A 19,538-nucleotide genomic window follows, 5' to 3' on the forward strand; every position below is an offset into this window, starting at 1 on the left:
GCTGAGGCAAGGGCATCCTCTTTTAATCCACATCAGTGGAGCAAGACCCATGCCCACCACCAGAGCAGAATTCAGCCTGCATCCCCTGAAGGTGAAGACAGGCTTTTCAACCTGGGCGCTGTGGACATCTGGGTCTGACTGTTGCTTTGGGGGCCATCCAGTGTGTTGTAAGATGCTTAGCAACATCCTAGCTTCTACCCACCAGAGTCCAGGAGCAACCCCTCTGCAGCATGACACCAAAAATGTCTCCAGACATTGCCAGATATTCCCTGGGGTGGTAAAACTGCCCCTGATAAAGAACCGCTGGGCTGGTGGCAGAGTCCATACTCACACATCATTAGCCTGATCTGAGTCCCGTCTTCTGTCTCTGTAAACTCTGCGTGTTCTGTGTGTCCCCTGGCTCCAAGGATGGGGGCCCTTCCTTGGCACAGATAGGCACACAAATATAAGCTTTGTGCCTCTTTTCCTCTCAGGGACAGTTTCCTCTGCAGGAAATCTCTGCAGGTGTGAGCTGGACTCAGACCATCCACAAAAGCACAATGGAGGACCCCCAGCTTGCTCTTGGGGGCAACTGTGGTCTTGGGTACAGTGTTGTGGGACTTTCCCCATTGGCACAGACTTGGCTACAAACAGCCCAGGACCCACACCCGGAGACCTGGAAACGTTTTCTTTGTGGTTGAACTGGGAAAGAATTAGTTTGGAAATAATGAATATCCAGGGAGGAAATCTTAGAATATGTGAACCATGACATAGACATGAATACCATATTCTTAGAGTAAGTTTCAGATAATACTGTTAAAAAATAAATAAATAAACAAATAGCATTTAGAAAAAGTCATTTTGAGGTCACGCCCTGAACTAATGGTGATTCTTTTGTCTCTTTTTTTCATATTATGTTTTTTTTTTAATAGCAACATCAGAGTACTAAATATACAAAGCAAAGTTGATATAGGTGCTGCATTGACAATAGTTTCCAAATTACATAGTTTTGAAATACAGAAACAACTTAAAAAAATCTGGAATAAAAGTTCACCTGTATGGAAATCACACCCAGCCCCCCAACCCCCACCCCAATATATCATGTAATTTCTGTTTATTAACATAATTATGAGATGCATTTAAAGAAAAACACAACAATAAACTACAATAATTTGTTTCAGGAAGATGATATATAAATATGTCTATAAGGACAGCTGAGGCATAGATATATATGTATAACACTTAGAGAGAGAGGCTTCTGTTTTTCTGTGGAAAAATAACAAGTGATCCATGTAAAAGTATAAATAAACAGTAAACAGTTTATTGTATCAGAAAATAATTTAGGAAAATCAAAATAAACCCAGTGTTTCTATACATGAGTGGGAGGAGGGGAGAAAAATAAAGTTCTAAAACATTCAACTTAACAGCTGTGAAAATGAGCCAGGGTGGCCATCACCATTGACCTTCTTGTCCTGTGGTTCAGGTTCATGGTTTGTGAGTTTTCTAGTTCCACGGGTGAGCTGGGGAAGAAGAGGGAGAAATGGGTCCATGTTTAAATGTACGTACTTAGACCTGGTGAATTCAAGTGTGGTTCAATTACACGAGGGGTATCGCAAAGAACATGGAGCCTCTGGTTCTCAGGTCTTTGACTCTCAGATAGATGCCCCACGTGAAAAATCCAGCCAAGAGTTTGGATGTTTCTCTGAGTATTCTGTGTATACCCCCCAAACACCCAGATGTGCCCAGGGGCCCAGGCTTGATGATGGATGTGAAAGTAAAACATCCAAATGGTTGACTGCATTTTCCACTTAGTCATAGAGGCATTCTCAAGATCAGCAAAGATTTGAGTCCATGATAAGTTAAACCAGCAAAGATGTGCTCAAATGCTAAGTGGACTAAATTTTTAAAAAACTATACATTGGAGCCAGATAGGTCAACCGTGCTTACCATGGACAGATCTCTGTGACTTGCTGTCTCTAGCTCAACCCTTCATGAACAGGTTCCACTGAATTAGACAGTAATTGAAGGGTTTCTGATGTTTCCTTTCTGTTTGGTTATTGATATTTTCCAAATGTTTTCAGTAAACATTTATTCCTTTTGAAAAAAAATATAAAAGACTTTGGAAAGATAATCAATGTGTAGTCTCACATTTCCTCCAATGTCCAGTTTAATGTGTTCTGGGTCTAAGTCATGTTCAAGGGTTTAACTCATGTTCAACAGCGCATGTGTAGAGAGACAGAACATAAGTTAATCTCTTGTCGATCCATGTATCAATCACGAGTTAAGTAACCTTAACAAAGTCATTCAAGGTCAGGTGAGGCTTGGCTGTTGTTCTGCTTTTCCTTTAAATAATTTTAACTAAAGGTTAACTGTGTTCTGGGCTCCATAGTCCACCATCTTTTTTCTCCAAGGGAGGCAAGAGGAAGAAAGGATTTCAATGGCTTGCCCAAAAAAAGCAGGAAAAAAAAAAAAAAAAAACCTAAAAAACCCACAACACTCTCTAGTTTTTAAGAAACCAATTATCCAGAACCCAAAACTGATTACAATATTTTCCCCAAATCTCAACCTTTCATTCCCAAACTTTGCAAGTTCCCACACCTCCTCTCCCCACTACTGGAGAAAATCTCAGGGAGCAGCAAATGCCATGGACGGTGCTCATCTTCCCACCAAGCAGAACACGTATGCATCTCTGAAACCTTTGCTGAACTCCAAGCCATTCCATGTCATCTTGTGCTGGGAATTCATCAAAGGATCAAATTTATGGTCAGTCAACTGAGAACCGATTTCGTTCAAGTCCTTTCACCCTTCTGGCTTCAGAGGAAGCAACCCAAATTCACATGAAAAGCAAAAGAACAAAAGTAATGAAACAAAATGTGTTTTCTGTAAGTCATGACAGTTCGACTCAAGGCGTGTGTGGCCACAGGTGGGCTCTGTAAAGCCTGCTGACTTTTCAAAACCAGCCACCCATCCCTGTCTTTAAGGCCCTTGACTGACAGTTGTGCTTGTATGTGGAAATGGCACAATACTTAACAGTGCCTTAGAAATCTCTCCTTTCCAGAACTTTCACGTCAGTTCATGTCTACTTGCTGTAAGTTCATCGTGAAAAAAATGCTCACGTTGCCTTGTACACCTTAAGTTGTAGGCAGTCACAACAACACTTGAAGTTAGAAATCCATAAGCCTAAGGAAGAGATAATACAGAGTGGAGTCCAGCCTAGAATAACCTTTGGAGGCAGAGGGAGAGAGTTCTTTCTGGTGGTAGCTGCTGCCACATGAAACCTTGTCAAGAACAATGCCATTGGTTCACTGGTCTACTGCTACGTGGATTCCAGCAACCTAAAACTTCAGAAAAACCCCTCTCTCCTACTCCAATTAATCTCCCAGAGGCTGGAAATTGGGTTTGGGGTGTCACAATGGCTTTGAAAGTGTCCCTTTTGGCTTGGGACAATGGTGGTTGTTCTTGTAGTTTCCTGCGTCGTGACTTGAAACAATTGTATTGGGGGTCCTCAGAGTGTTCCCCACCCCAGACTTTTAGTGGCAACAAGTCTTCATGGTACATGATGATGTCCAAAACTAGAACTTAGGATTTGTTTCTCCCATGAAAAATGTTCTTCCCACTTCCCTGGAAGCAATAACTTGCCACATTCAGTGAGACTGGCATGAACTGCCAGTTCACCAACCAAAAGCTATAAACATCAACACTAAAGAATTTATTGCAGAATTTCAAAAGTCTGATAAAACCTCACCAGTGTGGACAGCTGAGTTTGGGTCCACATAGGAATGAAGCTTCTGGGGAGTTATTTGGTGTTACCAATATTTGGGTGTTGATAAGAATCCAGGTCTCCTGGGGATTCTATTTTTAAGACAGAGACCACCTAGGACAAAATTAATTAACTTTATAAAGAAGGGTTTCCTACAATCTGACCTTCTCTGCGTCCATTCCATGACTCAGCAGATATTTTACTTTGAGATTCAAGATAGGAGCAAGAGTTAATTCAGCCCCAGGGGATGTCTTAGCAACCCTCTCGGCTTATTCTATTAACCCATTTAATTTATGGGCTCCATGGTACATGTGTGTTCTGATTCCTACCTACATGGAAGAGATAACAGGGCCATTTACAGGTTCACTGACCCTTCCCCCACTACTCACTAGCTATTTACATTCCCCCCACCCTAAGTGCTTATAAACCTTTGTGTCCCTGATGGCAGCGCCGGCCCAGTTTTTATCCCCCTCTTAAGCTGAGGCTGTTCCATATAAGACTTAGATTTACAGATTCATTCAAAACTACTCTCTTGATTCTATGCCCAGTAACTCTTGGAGCATTTAACAGGGAATCCGTCAAGTGGGAAATGCAATGGGGCTCCTGGAAGGACTGATGTTAGCATTCCAGCTCCAACACGGACACATATTATAACCCAGATGACCATTCTCTTCAGTTGCCTTTACAGTTGGGTGTGGGCCATGCATTTACAAGTGTGAAGTGTGGACTTGTTGCTGTCGTGGTGTCTGGGAATGCATGGAGAGAAGGCCCTCACCCCCAGCACCCCTCTGTCCATGGACTACTGCCTTCAAGAGCCCACACAAGCATCCCACCTGCCTTCTCCTTGCCCTTTTATATTCTTGGCCCCGTTGTGTGCAGAGCTTTCTCATCGGTGCAGACTAGCTGTTGAACCTACTCAACTACAGTGAAGCAGAGTGGAAGGGGTACGTGTGAGCCCAGCCCCTACCCCGGGAGGCTGGCTGCTCTGGCAGGGCTGCTCCCCTGACAAAGTGCAAATGTTACAGCTGTCCCTTTGGCATAAGGAGAGACTGGACCCATTGTTAAATTTCTTACTTGCATGCTCACGTGATGACTGATTTGAACTCTGGAGTTTAGCTATAGTAGGCTTGCTGGCTGGTATCTTTCTAGAATCATTTGTCGTCCAAAGAAGCTCAATCTTTCTGTTTGTTTAGTGGGTGGGGTGATCTAAAAAGATTGCTTCTCTCCCTACACCTCTGTTTAGCCCACTCTTTACATTCAAATGCAAACTTGAAACCCAGAAATGCAAAACTGCCCAACCATGCCTTACAGTTTTTGGAATGAAAGTCTGGGAGCATATTTCAAAACGGCAATCAATCATTTAAGACCTGGATGGAAGCCCCAGAATAACGCTGAGTGTAACTAACACAGAGATCTTGGCTCAGAGTAGACGAAAAAGCACAAGTTGGGAAGAATAATCAAAGATTCTCAGATGGTGAGAGTTTGGCTCATTTATGTGGGCTGTGCTATTTACATTGGAAGACAAACAAACTATCAAAAAAAAGTACGGCATAGGAAATTGACAAACTGCACCAAAGTAACCACTCCAAAATTACATGAATCACAGCATGTTTTGGAATAAAAGCAGATGTTGTTTAAGAAGCATGTTACTGAATATATTCTGTATTGAGGTTGAACTTTGCAAAAGGCAGCTGCCTTCTCTAATGAGGAGGGGTGGCTCTCCCTGGGGCCCCTGGTGTTCAGTGGGCCTCCTCTTTGTCCTTGAATTCCTTTGTCCTCCTTGAGACCTGGTTGACCTAATGGTGACTTGACAACCTAGGGATGGGGAGGGGACCTGGGAGAGAGGGGGACAGCCATCCAGGAAGAGAGCAAGTTCATCACCTGGGTGATATACCTCATCCTGGTCCCTTCTCTCTGTTTCCCCTGCCATGTGACTCCTTGCTAGAATGACTGAGGGGTGGAAGAGCTTGTCATGACTAGGACATCTTATTCCTTGGCACTGTATTTTTACCCAGGAAATAAGAGTAAGGTGTTCTTGCTCCCTCAATCCCAGACTGACCTTCAGGAAGCAAGTGATGATTTCCCAATTGGAAATGATGGCCAGATGAAGAAACCCAGACAACTCCCATTTCTCTTTCTTTCTTTCCTATCGTTCTGCTCTGCTGCCTTCCTATCATTCATCATTCTCTTGAAATTATTTTGTTTTCTCTGTGTCAATTGTCTTCCTCTAGCTGGCATAGAAAGTAAAACCCACAGGGGCAGGACCATGTCCATCTTGCTCCTCACTGATCACCAACATGGCAGAAGTTCAACAAGTCTTTGTTGAATAAGCAGATGGATGGACTTTCAGCTAATTGCAGGAGCCACAAAGACATGTTTCTCTCCTAAGTGCATATATGAGTAGTGCCTTCTTAAAGAACTCCCATGCTGCAGCAAGAATGACAGCCGAATCTCAACAGAACTCAGTATCTTTTCCCACCCTAGCTTGTGCAATAGCTCCTTGGAAGAGCCAGGGAAAGAGAGCCCAGTGGAATGTCAAGACTCACTTAGGCTGAGATCCCTCTGATGAAAGAGTGTCAAAATGTGGACGAAGAAAAAGTGTATACGGATGCCATTTTGAAATGAAAGGTATGAGAAGATCCAGCCTGATCATAAAAGAGCTGCTCGTCCCAGCCCTGAACCTCAGCCCCGGTTCCTCTTATTATCTTCCAAGATAAGCATCTTGAGCTACTGATGATGCTGAACCATCTGGGAGAAGAAGCAAAAGAGATGGAGTATCTCTATGGGCAATAGAGTCAAATAGAGACCATACAGGGCAAAAGGGTCTATTTTCTATTGTGTCCATTTCATGAGCTAACACATGGGAGTGGACATCCACACACAGAATTCCTGAAGACCAAAACCTGTAAGGAAAGTTCTGACTGATGTTGAAATGTGGCCGAGAAAGAGTAACAAACTTGTCAGAAGTAAGAATGTTTGAAGAGGGCAAGGTCCCTGTAGTAATTACTGAATTCCTGGTGGTCAAATTCAGAGAGGTGGCGGGATCTGCTGATGAGTGTAGGTTTCTAAGTTTAAAATGTTCCGTGCAGGACTGAGATGAACGTCCGGGAGTTGAAGGCAACACAAGAAGTCCACCCGCACTCAGGACTGGGGAGGACTGGAAAGGCTTCGGAGAAAACACGGCTTCCTCAGTGGCCTCTCCTTGGACACTGCTGGACTCTGAGTGTGCTAGGAAAAGGTCCGGAGGCTTTCCTGATCGTGCCTGGAGCATCTTCCCCTCGGCACTCAGAACTTGTCAACGAAAGGAATTACACTCGTTATTTCAACCAGATAAAAATGCCATGAAGCATACACAGAAGTGATTAAGCCTAGAAATAGACTTGACCACACAGCAGAGAGTTCCTGAAAGCCAAGCCCTGTTGTTTGAAAAGTTTTAAGAGTCGATAGGTAGGCGAGGGACAGAGGTGACGTGCCGCCCAGGGGCTGATGATGTGGGGTTTCAGACTCCCTGAGGGGATAAGATGGAGGTGGACAAATCTTTGGGGACCTCACCAAACAATATGGTGAGTACCTTCCTTTGAGTACCTTTCTTGAAGAAGAAGAAAAAAAAGCTAAAGCAAATAAATGTTAAGTACTGGGGCCCTGGAGCCTAAGAAGTTACATCTCTGAGGTTGATCACAGAGGGATCGCTGATGGATTCTGAAATCCAAGGAGCCAAGAAGAGGGAACACTGATCGACCCAGGACATCACCCCAGGGCTAAAGAAGGGTGGCCGGGTCAAACTCATCAGACAGAGATACATGAAATGCTTGGACACGTGTACACGGGGCCTGATTCAGGAAAAAAACCACGTTGTATCGTTTCATAGACCTGACTGTGGATGGAGCTGACTTTTGTAAGCCTGCTCACTTTCATTTGTTATCTCCTTGTATAGAGATCATATTTCCAGGTAACCATTAAAAAAATAAAATATAACATCTCTACACACACTTCCTCAATCATCATGAAATGGTAACTTTCCCCAAAGTGCATTTGTCTTGACAGATGTTAGACTTCCTGGTGGGGAACTGCAAGTGTGGCTTGTCTGGTGGCCGTATGTGCGTCCCCCAGCTCTGCCCTGAGCGCGAGCCAAGGGGCGTGTGTGTGTGTGTGTAGTGTGTGTGTGTGTGTGTGTGTGTGTGTGTGTGTGTTGGGGGTGGGAGGGGGTCGTTATTTTCAGGTTCCTTGGTAAGCTCGGCACCACCCGGTGCTCAGGCATCCTGAGGTCCGGGGAAAGGGCCGAGCTGCAGTCAGAGGTGACACAGTAGTCGCTGAGCTGCATCCCCGCAGGAACCCCAGGCTCTGCTGTCGGTGGTAGAACAGGCCTCTCAGCCACCACCTTCGTCTCAGAGCATCCGACACAGAGCAGGTGTCGAGGCAGGGCCCTCGGCCCTGAAGGATGCTGACAGCCCTCAGCTGGCATTCACACCAAGCTGTGCTCGCCTGAGTCAGGAAGGCCCCCGAGTCGCCCTCCAGCGGGAGCGTGACCGCAGGATAATGAGATGTGTGAGCCGGATGCCGGGTAGAGTGGAGCGCCGTGGAGCGCCGTGCAGTGAGTCTAGAGCCTGGTGGCGATGGATGTCGGGGTGGATGTTTGCAGTATCCTGTTCAAGCTTTGGGGGGAGATGGGAAGTGACAAAACGAAAACCAAAAATCCAACTTTCCTACTTTTGGAGCAGTTATCACCAATACCGATCTTAATGGGTGTGACAAAAATGAGGTTTGCCCTCCGCTGGCATCATTTTACTCTCCCAAATTTTAAAAGGTACCAAAGCCAACTTTTCAAGTACATTTCAAGGTGTTGCAGAGGGAGTCTGGTGGAAGAATCAGGTCACCGGCCTGACCAATCAGTGGGAGGGGGGTGGGGGGAGTGAGTTCCCTGCCTGCCAACCTGGTCTGTGGCATCGCAAGCCCTACCGGTGAAATCTCTCCTAGGAGACAGGTCACGTGCACCGAATCTGGGGTCCCCAGAAGGAGGACACGCCCTCTGTCTAACTGGGAAGCACGAAGCCCAGATGGACCCCCCATGCCTTACAGTGCCCCCCACTAACCGCACGATGGGGCATCAGGGCGCCTTTGTAAGGTGAGGGCTGGCAGGGACGATTTTCAATCAAGTGTGTGGTTGGAATCCTCTGTAAGGAGACTCCTGTCTGGGCCCCTATTTCCACTGGGAGGCTCCACAGTAGAATTCTTGATGGCAGAGCACACAGGTTGACCAATGGGAGCCGACAAGAGACAGCATCTTTGCCACCATGTGCACCAAAATTTAAAGTCACTCTTGGGCTCAGGAAAGAGCAGGCAACCTCTGAGTGCCAACATGTGGGAAAGAAATGCAGAGCACACGGACCCAGGGATCCAGTGCTCTTTGCCAAACGAACAGGGGAGCTCACATATTTCTGAGCTCTGCTCTGACATGTGCACACACATTACAAGGTGATATTCCTTTAATTTTTGCAACTGGAAAATTTCTTTAATTCGGTCTATGCTTGTATAACACAACGATGGCCAAGAATCCACCAGCCCCCACCAATCTGACGCTCAGGCCCATCTGTAAGTGGCTGGCCACACACGTGCGCACATGGCTATTAGGTAGCTTCTTCAAACAACTCAATGATAAAAGATCGTATTTTTATGTATATAGATTACATATATGTATGTATGTATGTAAAACCATGGCATTCTTCATTCTGGCCCAAGATAATAAACCACACATCGCGCCACTCACCGAACGCCTAGTAAACGCAGGACATGCCACTCAACGGCCAGCTGGCATGGATAGCCGTGGGACACCAGGTCACCAGGAAGAAGACGCTCGCTCGCGGAACTGCATTTCCGATGTACGCATATATATGTGCGTACGTGTGTGTGTATGCGCGTGTATGCCTGTGTGTGTTTGCAAAGTAGAAAACACCAGTTCACTCTGTTCATACTAAGCATGTTAAAGAAATCAGATTTTGTAACCGAGAACACATTGTTTTCTTTAAAAAGGAACATTGAAGGTCTTCAAAAATTGCTACAGTACAAAAAAGGGGTGTGTGTGTGTGTGTGTGCGCGTGTGTGCGTGTGTGTGTGTGTATGTCTGTGTGTCTTTATATATTTATATATGTACATTAACCAGAAATAGCAACTCTATCGGAAGAGATGCCCACTCCTGTTTTCTGTAAGATTTCTCCTCGTGGTTCGCTTGGCTTCGGCTTTGTCACCAAGTCTCTCGGGTCAGTACATGGCACATAATGGTATTATTGGCACAGGTTCAAAATCGCAGTACAAATCCCGGCTTCCGGTGTGTCCTCCTGCCCTTTCTGTGTCTCCAGCTCTTTCTCTTGGATCATCTTCTTTCTGTTCCCCAAAGAAGCTCTCGGAGAAGGCAGTTCCCCATAGGCGTCGGCATTTTTATAAAAATATATTTGGCCTATAGCGTCCTGCTCTGTGAGTTCCCCACCGGCAAACAGAAGTGGTAGGTGTGGGGACCCTCCCCTTAGATAGTTTAGTTTCAGGTTTTGTGTTTTTTTGTAATTTGTAATTTTTTTTTTTTTTTTTTTTTTTTTTTTTTTTTTTTTTTTTTTTACAGGTTCACCAACGGAATCCTGCATGGAAAGAAAACAAGGAGAAATTAAATGGCAGCAAGCTGAGGGCAGGAGGTGTCTACGCAACCCCTCTGAGCCTCCGTCACCGAGACCCAGGTGCACAGCTCCCTGGCTAGGGACACCCAAGTGTCCTGGGGATGCTAAGGCTGTCTCACTGGACCTGGTCACCAGGGGCTGGTACGCACGCTAGGAATCCCAGGGGAAACCTTGTGTTAACTACAGTAACTGATGGAGTGGTCCTCCTGCCTGCGTGGGAGGGGGTCTGGGCTTCACAAGAAGGCGCTGGGCCCACCCCCAGCATTAACTCACAAGGGGTGTGGCACCCCAGGCCTGCAGGTGACTGAATGCATCCAGCATCCTGCTCGCTCCCTTTCCAGTTCCCACTACCACAGGCAGAGGGTCCACAGAGGGGCTATGGCAAGCAACGGAGTCCATTTCAATCCACTGCTCAGCTGGACGCTCACTGAGTCTGGGACTCAGGAGAAGCTAATGGATGGCGTCAGAAAAACCACCTCCCGGATCTCCCCAAGAGGTGATCTTGCTGGAGAGAGAAAGAACGTGAACCACCATGCTTGCAGGCCAGGTCAGCGGGCTGCAAAGAAGCCGGTGGCTCTCGCCCAGCCTGGGGGTGCCACCTCGGAAAATGGGGACCCCAGAGTCATCCTGCCTCAGTGACACACCCCGAAGTCAGGATGCCCCAGGGAGTCAGAGAACCACAGCCATCCTGGGCACGGCCAGGTGAGTCGGGACGCCCCACGGCTTGGGCCGGAGGGGCTTTGGCTCAAAGCCGCAGCTCCATTATGAGGATGGGGCCATGCCTCTCTCTGCTGTCACTCAGAGCCCTCGCCTGCACCCACACTGCAGGAAATGCGGACCCTCAAACGGTATGAAGAAGAATGTCATGGCACCCTTCTTCTAAAGAGACTAGGGGGTAGGGTTCTTTCTCCTGAATCAAATAAGCCCCCCTAGGTGATCCTCGACAGGACAGAGGGCAGACGGGCATCCAGGTGGGGGGACACACCTGCTGCCCCCGCAGGAGAGCATCTGCTCAGCACTGACTCCGTCATCTTCTCCGAGGGCATCGTCCTGCCGAAGTCTATTCCACGTGGGGAGGGGGTGGCAGTGCCCGTTCCCTCTCCAGGACCCCTCCCAGTCCGGATGAGGAAGGCAGGGCCCCTGCTCATCACCTTGCCTTGCCTTTTACCTCTAAATGACACCTGTTGGGGCCACTCCAGGAGGCCAAAATGGGGCACCTACTCATCTCCCGTGGGATGGCCCGCCCTGCTGTGACCGGGGGTGTCATCGCGTGTGATGAAACGGACATCCCGTCAGATGTGTGCTGGACCCCTCTCGGCAGCATTACTCCAGCTGTGCCCCGGCCCCTCCCGCCCCCTCCGCTCTCTAGGATTTGGGGGTGGGAGGTGGTTAAAACACAGAGGAATGTCCCTCTCGTATGTCTGTTTTCTAATCTTTTGAACGTTACAAAATGTGGAGACAAATCCTATGTGATCCTCCCTTTGATGTGGTCCCTAGAGTTGTCATGGAGATGAAGAGTGGAATGCTGGGTGCTGGGGGCCGGAGGAGTGAGTGTTTAAGGGAGACAGGAAATCAGGTTGGGAAAATGAAAAGAGTTCTGGAGACGGATGGCGGTGATGGCTGTGCAAGTCATTGTGAATGTACTTAATGCCGAGAACTGTCCTGCTAAAAGCAGTTAAAATGGTCGATCTTACGTTCTTATATTTTACTACAATTTAAAAATTTTTAAAAATACATTGAAAAAATATGGGGACACTAAAAGCTGGGCCTAGTGACCATTTGCCCAGCCCTGGGACAGTCTCCGGCTTGAGCTGCTGCCCGCTGCCCCAGCAGGACGACCCCCCGGCCCCTCTCCACCCTCAGCCGGCTCCAGGGTGGGACTGGGAACCACAGGGCCTCCTTCCCTAAGAAGGAAGGTTTCCTAGAGAACTGTAGCCCGGGGCTGCTCTCCTACCCTCTCTTGTGGCCTTAAGCGGACAGATGGACAGATCGAGGGAGGGGCTGCTTCTGTTCCTTCACTGGGGCTAGCGTCTCCTAGGGGTTTTTGCAAACAGATATTATCTGCCACTTAAAAGCCTTCAGGTCTAGAGCATGGACTTGAGGATGTGGGGAGGGGGAAGGGGAAGCTGGGACGAAGTGAGAGTGGCATGGACATATATACGCCACCAAACGTAAAACAGAGAGCTAGTGGGAAGCAGCCGCATAGCACAGGGAGATCAGCTCGGTGCTCTGTGACCACCTAGAGGGGTGGGATAGGGAGGGAGGGAGGGAGGCGCAAGAGGGAGGGGATATGGGGATATATGTATACACATAGCTGATTCACTTTGTTGTACAGCAGAAACTAACACAACATTGTAAAGCAATTATACTCCAATAAAGATGTTAAAAAAAAAAAGCGTTCAGTGCTTCTATGGTGGTTCCTCAGATTCTTCAGGATGAGGTCCTGCCCCCTCTTCCCCCAGCCCTCCCTCTCCCTCTCCCCCTTCCAGGTGGCACCCTGGCCTTAAGTCACAAATCTTCTACCTGAAGCCCCCCAAGTTTCTGCTGACGGTTACCTCCCTGGGGAGGCCTTTGTGGATACCCTCTCCTTTCCGAAACGTGTTCTCTGTTTCATTTCTGTTAGAGAAGCGGTTCTATGGCTCCTCAGGCACAGGACGACCTGCACTGGTTTGTATCTGAGCATGTATACGTCACACGTCACCCAGGTGTCATAGGGTGCCTGCCAGGTCCACCTAGCTTTGCCCAGCTGCCAGCTTGGAGCCTGGCCTGGGGAGAAAAATCAACACTGGATGAAACTCAGAGAAGAGGCATCTCTGTGAAAGGAGCTTTGTCCTTCTCGCCTTATCTGCCTGGAATGACCTTCACATGTTGCCTGCCTGGGAGGATGGATGGAGGGGCTCCTGGGCCACATGGGGGCCAAGCCTCTTCCAAACCTTCCAGCATCTGCTTCTATCTGGCATCTCAGGATGAATAAAAAGGAGAGAGAGAGAGAGAGAGAGAGAGAGAGAGAGAGAGAGAGAGAGAGAAGGAGCGATGGCTCCAACTCTGTGCCTTGAGCTGCCATTGGAACAGCAGCGCCGGCTTCCTGCAGAGGTGACTGTCCCCTGCAAGAAGAAGGAGGGGTCTGAGGCTACCTGGCCCTCTTCCAGGCCTGCCCTACATTCCAGCTGAAACCCTGCTGCTTTACACTCAGCTCGCGGGGGAGGGCTCGGGTTTTTCTGCTCCAAAGGCTCAGAGCAAGAGCCTCTCAGCCTGGCGATGACCCTGGGAGGGGTGGGAGGGGGAGGGGCGTCCTGCTTGGAGAAGGGCACCGGCGAGGGTGTGTACCCGGCGAGGGTGTGTACCCGGCGAGGGGGTGTGTGCAAGACTCTGGGCCAGAAAGAAAAGCTGTGGCTGCTGTGAGAGCTGAGCGATGGGATCCCGGATGAATTCTGACTTGGGAGAAACCAGTGCCCTCTGCTGCCCAGAAGGGGATGCTCGGCTCCTAGGCCCGCCGGGCTGCGAACCACACAGGGGGTCCTGGGCTTAAAGATCAGCATCAGCTTTTGCCGAAGAAAGAGAACAGGGAGAAGGCAGCGAGGCTTCCTGGAGCGTGGAGCCTCTAGTTAGTTTCTCCACTTCCCGAAAAAAGCTCCTTCCCCATCGGTTTCCTTGGTGCCGGTTCTCAGCTTGGGGAGAGAATGGTCTGCAGGAGGGTCTGGATGTTGCTTTGAAGCAAATGTTCCTTTGATTTACAGAAGCTGGATATTCTGTTTATGTATTTTTTAGAACAAAGTGGGAAGGCTCAGGTGTGTTCCTTGTTTTTCTTTTATTAGTTATATCTTTGGCTTGTTTTTGAAAATAATAATAACACATGATTTATTTCTCACTTGCTTCAGAGGCAAGAGCTTTTATGACTTGTCAGGCTGGGTTCGGAATGAAGTGGCCTTGGCAAACGGAAAGATCTGAACACTGATGAGGTTTTCTCGCTCCATGAAAAATGACAGGAAATTAGCCCAAGAACCAATGACAGGTGGGAGTCCAAGGTCCCTTTCCTCGGAGCAGGAAAGGCCACCTCATTTTGTCTCATCCAGAGCATTCAATCAGGCTCCACCACGGAGGGGGTTTGAGGCAAGAGTTTGCCGCAATCTCTCGTAGAGGTTGAATCTAGGCAAACAGGCTTAACTTCTGCCCAGGCTGGGTCACCTGTGCTCACAAGCCCCAGCATTGCTGTCAACCCACCAGCAGGGAAGTGGACTGGGCGGGGCTCAGGTCCCAGCTGTACGTGTGGGTTAGCGTGAGCATGCAAGACAGTGTGGTAACAAACTGCTGCAGCATCATTAAAAATGCATTTGGAGAGCTTCCCTGGTGGCGCAGTGGTTGAGAGTCCCCCCTGCCGATGCAGGGGACATGGGTCCGGGAAGATCCCACATGCTGCAGAGCAGCTGGGCCCGTGAGCCATGGCCGCTGAGCCTGCGCGTCCGGAGCCTGTGCTCCGCAACGGGAGAGGCCACAGCAGTGAGAGGCCTGCGTACCGCAAAAAAAAAAAAAAAAATGCATTTGGAGAGGCTTAACAGTTATGCAAGAGATAAATATCTCCGCTGGCTCTTAAACCTTAATTGAATGTTTTAGTATTAATTGCTATTTATTTAAGGGACAATAAGAACCCCAGTAAATCTGAGCCATCTTCCTGGCTCTTCACCACTCCATCTTCATGTCCAGGCACTAACTGTCAGCGTCAGGGATACTTTGAATCCAAATGCTTTCCTCCCAGTGAGTGATAAACAGTCCGTCCGAGACACAGCGAAGGGATGTGGAAGCATTTATCAAGGACTCACGCTGCTCGCGGGGTCCTCCTGGCCCGTGTCTGCGGAACAAGAGGGCTGGAGGGAGCCATTGCCCCGAGTCTGCGGGCGCGGTGGGTGTCTGAGCGTGGCCAAGCTCCCAGTAAGTCCCGTCGTCTCTTCTCACCTCCCCAAACCGCCCACCTGAGATCCACGTGAGTGGGTTGAACTCTTCCAACACAACGGTGCCCCCTCCTGTAGATGGGGGTGGTCCTGAAATAGCTCCTTGGGTGGAGCTGGGAAGTGGGGTCCAGACACCTTCCGGAGAACATGGTCCCCGGGGCCATCTCGGGTGGCACATGGGGAGCGCCTACCCCACTCCTTCTGTGTCCCACGCTGCTGGAGAGAGAAACAAGCCAATGGGACAGGAAGGTCTTCCGGAGCAAAGGCATGAATAAGAGCACCTTTTCCCCCCCAGTTTGATTTTCTTTTAAAGCCAGAGAGGTGGCTCCATATTCTGATGCGAATGAGGAGGTCCTCGGCCCAGGCTTTTGGAGGCTCGGGGGCTGGCCTCCCACCTGCTATGTCCCTGCCCTGCAGAGTCAGGCTGAGTGTCCCCAGCAGGGATGCCAAGGCAGCTGGAAAGCCCACCCTCATCTCCCACCACCCAAGCCTCTTCCCACGTGGGGTCGGGCCGGGGACGGAACGGGCAGAGGCATCCACGAGGGATGGCAGTCAAGGCTCTCTGCCCGGTGGTCCGAGCACGGCCCTGGAGCCAGGGGACCCGGGGTCACGTGGCCCTACCACTTACAGCCTGACTGGCCTCAGGCAAGTCGCCTCCCCTCGCCGGGCCTCAGCTTCCCCTGTAAGATGCACCGCTGAGAAGACCGAGTGAGTCTCTAGACATCAAGAGTGCTCCAGTGAGCTGCCACGTGAATGTCCCATTAGGGAGCTGTCCCCAGCCCGCCCCAGGTTGGTGCTACCTGGAGGGGAAGGCACGTCCACCTGCAGGGCCGCAGGCCTGCAGCTCTTGGAGGCAGAGAGCACAGGTCTTCGATGCGCACGGCTGGCATCTCCCAGGTCAATGCCTTGTGCCTTTATGCATTTTTGAAATCCTGACGGGGATGCTGGTGCCCACCTGGCCGCCCTGCAGAGGCCTCATCAGGCAGGAACTCCGCAGCTAATAGGCAGGCTCCCCATCGCTGGCCTGGTCAGAACCCCAAAGGGAGCTCACCCGTGGCCTTAATGAGGAACCACATCCAGGCAGACAAAGGCACACATTTCTGGCGGACGAGCCGTGCCCAGGGCATCTGGCCCTTGAATGCTGGGGACAGACCTCCTCTTACCTCTGCCTCACCTGCACATCTCAGCAAAGGCCTTTGGGTGGGGAGTGCCACTTTCCCTTTTAATCTCATTATATTCCTTCATCCATCAGCTGAACATAGAGCGAAGTGGATCGTTTTGGCTTTGGGACAGGAAGTGAGGGCTGGAGATTTGATTTGGAGTAAAGAGGCAATTCACTAGGGCTGGGATTAGGGACTGATTGATTCACACCTGCTTCTCAAAGCAGCTGGGCCCCCGGACCCCAGCTAAGTGTTGCAAGCAGAGGCCTCTGAGGGTCCCACGTGCACCCCAAGAAGACACCACCCTCGCCCCAGGCCCTCCCCTGACTCTGACAATGGCATTTTCCGCTCAGTCCCCGTATCAGAAGATGAGCAAAAGTAAGGAAAAAAAAAAAAATTAAATATCAATAAGCCTAGAAATTGGGTTCCCTACTCCTGGAAGGGTTCTGACGTCGCATTTAGAAGGAATATCTGGGGGGGAAAAGATGCTCTCTGTGGATGAGCAAGATGTCATCCTTTGAAAAACCTAGCATCAGAAGAGAAAAAGAAAATAAAACAAAAACCCTGGTCGCCTCTATTGACTGTGCATCTAGAATGTGCCGTCATGGGGTGAGACGCTCTTCCCCTCAGCAGCTCACGTGTTTGGGAGATTCGGCACAGAAGAAAGCAATTTAACGTTAGCATCAAAGTCAATATCATTGAAAGCAAACCAAATGTTCCTATCCAGCAGAGCGTGGAAAATTCATCCTGTTTTGGTACCAGTCCCTGGCTTCAAATTAGTAGATGTCTCAACTCTTCACTTCCTTTCTTTATCATTTTCTTTCTTATCTCTTATATTTATATTTCAGAACTGTATCTGAATTCCACTCTGTGTTCTCCCACCCCTCCCCGCCATGTAAACATGTGATGGAGGCATGACGTCTGCCCACTTGGCTGGGGCCCTGATCTCTTCTCGTTGTGGGAAATGGGAGGTGTACTTGTCGCTCGTTCCCAGGTGCTCCCTGCCCTACAGGCCACCCTAGGGGATGGAACGGCACCGATGGAAATGGCCAGGGCACCAAGCAGGGGGTTCCTGAGTCTGTTACTCCCTTCCGCCAGGACATGGGACATTTCTAAAGAGTGCGGCAGGGAGACCACAAGCCCAGCCCCCTCTGGTTTTGCATCCAGAATGGTGATGCCCTTGGAATTTCACCTGCCGTGTCCAGAAGGGCTCCCAGTTACCCCAGAGGCGAGACGGGGGTGGGAAATGGGGAGGCCAAGGGAAAATGAATCAAGGTCCAATAAAAGAGGTACGTACCATAAAACAGACACATGGCGTCTGCCCTGCCCCCAGGAGGTAAAAAAGCCTTCGGCCAGTCAGCAGGAGATTTCAAACCATTTCTCAGACACAAAGGCCACAGGAATAAGATGCCGATCAGAAGAAGAGGGTCTGCAGCAAAAGCAGAAAGACGGGCTCACGAGGGCTGGTACATGACACCCGACAGGCAGGCCGGCTCGGACGTGTGGCGGAAAACTGGCTTCTCGAGTCAGAAAGAACCCCAGGAAGGTGGTGCCCGGCCTGGACCCACTGGCCTCCCCGCCCTGTGCTGCCCAGGGCCCCCTCTTCCACCCTGGAAGGCCTCGGAGGACACGCGGCTTGAGGGATCCACACATGGGAGGAATTCGGTGCTCAGACCCACCGTGGGTACCATCTCCAGATTTCAGTTTTTGATTTCCAGGACAATGCAGAGCTCTGGGTCTCTGCCTCTGAGGGCAGAGATTCTACCCGCTTTACTGCACGTTCTAGAGAGGGCAGGGCCTGATCCCTAAAATGCGCACACACACACCCCGCCACCAGGGGTGTCATCCCCTTTGAGACCGAGCTACCATTTCCCAAGGCCAGTGAGAGCCACCAGAACATCGTCTTCAGCCCGAGAGCGCGAACCTGTTCCATCCAGTGCTTCCACACCAGCCAGCTATGCCCCCTGCATGTGGACAGGGCTCTCCTATGACACAGGCGCAGAGAGAGGGACACAGCGAGACACCAAGACCCAGCCACTCCCTTCCCCTCCTTCCCCCGAAGCCTGAAGCACTGGTTGGCCAGCACTGACATCCAGACAGGCACACACACATTCAGTGAAATGGTTTGAAAATCCTTTTGCCAATTCTTTGTGAGCTCGTCCTTCTGGAAGGCTGGAGTGCAACCCACGAGCTCCCCAAATGCTGTCGAGTAAAAGCAAAGTCATTTAGAAGGATGGTCCTGAGGTTTCTCCACTCTCCTCCTCTGGGGAGGGCGCATCTCAGAGAGACAACACGGCAGAGTCTGGTGTGGAGACACAAGGACAGGAGAAGCAGGTGTTTAAGGAACACCCAATCGCTCTCCAGGACAGGACAGAGTGACATTAACTACGGGCACAACAGCTGAAGGTCCCCCCGAGTCTCCTCGACCTGGGTTCTGGGAGAAGCCCCATCGGGCACCTTGGGCCGTGTCCCCAGCCGCCACTCCTGCCACTGACCGTGGGCCCCTCAAGTCAGCCTGGTGTCCTGCTCATTTCTTCCTAAGATCTCCGCGTTATTGGAGAATTCTTTTCCTTTTAATTTACAAAACGATGCATGAGTGTGTGCTCACTTAAAAAAAAAATAGCTATTGATGTTTTAATCTAATTCCGGATAAACCTTCAGAAGCTGACTCAAGGGTTTCTTACATATTCCCAGGGATGGTTTTAGAGGCATGTCTTCTTTGAGGGATTACATATGATTCATAAAAAAAGAGTGTTTAATAACCAGGAGTCTGGTTGGTATTTGATATCTTTGCGAGATTTGCTGTTGACATTTTAGTGATGGGGGTTCAGAGATTTTGACCGGGGAGGGACCGATCATCATTTGTTGACATTCGGGAGGCTTGAGACTGAGGCTGGCTTTGGATTCTGCACCATAAGGCCCGTTCAGCCTCCACCATGCCGGGATCCAGGGCCGGCTAAGACAAGCCCATCCACCAAGCGCAGGGGTCCGGAAGTGAACCCCGGCTGCCGGATGTCTTAGCACCCTTTTA

At 49.7% G+C, this 19,538-nt stretch overlaps 1 protein-coding gene across 6 annotated transcripts in view; it reads right to left on the bottom strand.

The window, feature by feature from the left end:
- Positions 1-1,272: 1,272 nt before the first annotated feature.
- Positions 1,273-19,538, bottom strand: part of AJAP1 (adherens junctions associated protein 1) — a 128,628-nt gene continuing 110,362 nt past the window's right edge. For 4 of the 6 annotated variants that reach the window (XM_067018702.1, XM_067018723.1, XM_067018727.1 and 1 more), the window contains exons 5-6: positions 17,805-17,936; positions 1,273-10,365 (exon numbers count right to left, since the gene is read on the bottom strand). In XM_067018702.1, coding sequence (XP_066874803.1) covers positions 17,864-17,936 — 73 coding nt within the window. In that variant the 3' untranslated portion in view covers positions 1,273-10,365; positions 17,805-17,863. The remainder of the gene's footprint in view (positions 10,366-17,804; positions 17,937-19,538) is intronic. The other 2 variants (XM_067018708.1, XM_067018718.1) reach the window with 2 other exon arrangements.

This window comes from Kogia breviceps, chromosome 1 (genome assembly GCF_026419965.1).
Source record: "Kogia breviceps isolate mKogBre1 chromosome 1, mKogBre1 haplotype 1, whole genome shotgun sequence".
NCBI classification, from domain to species: Eukaryota; Metazoa; Chordata; class Mammalia; order Artiodactyla; family Physeteridae; genus Kogia; species Kogia breviceps.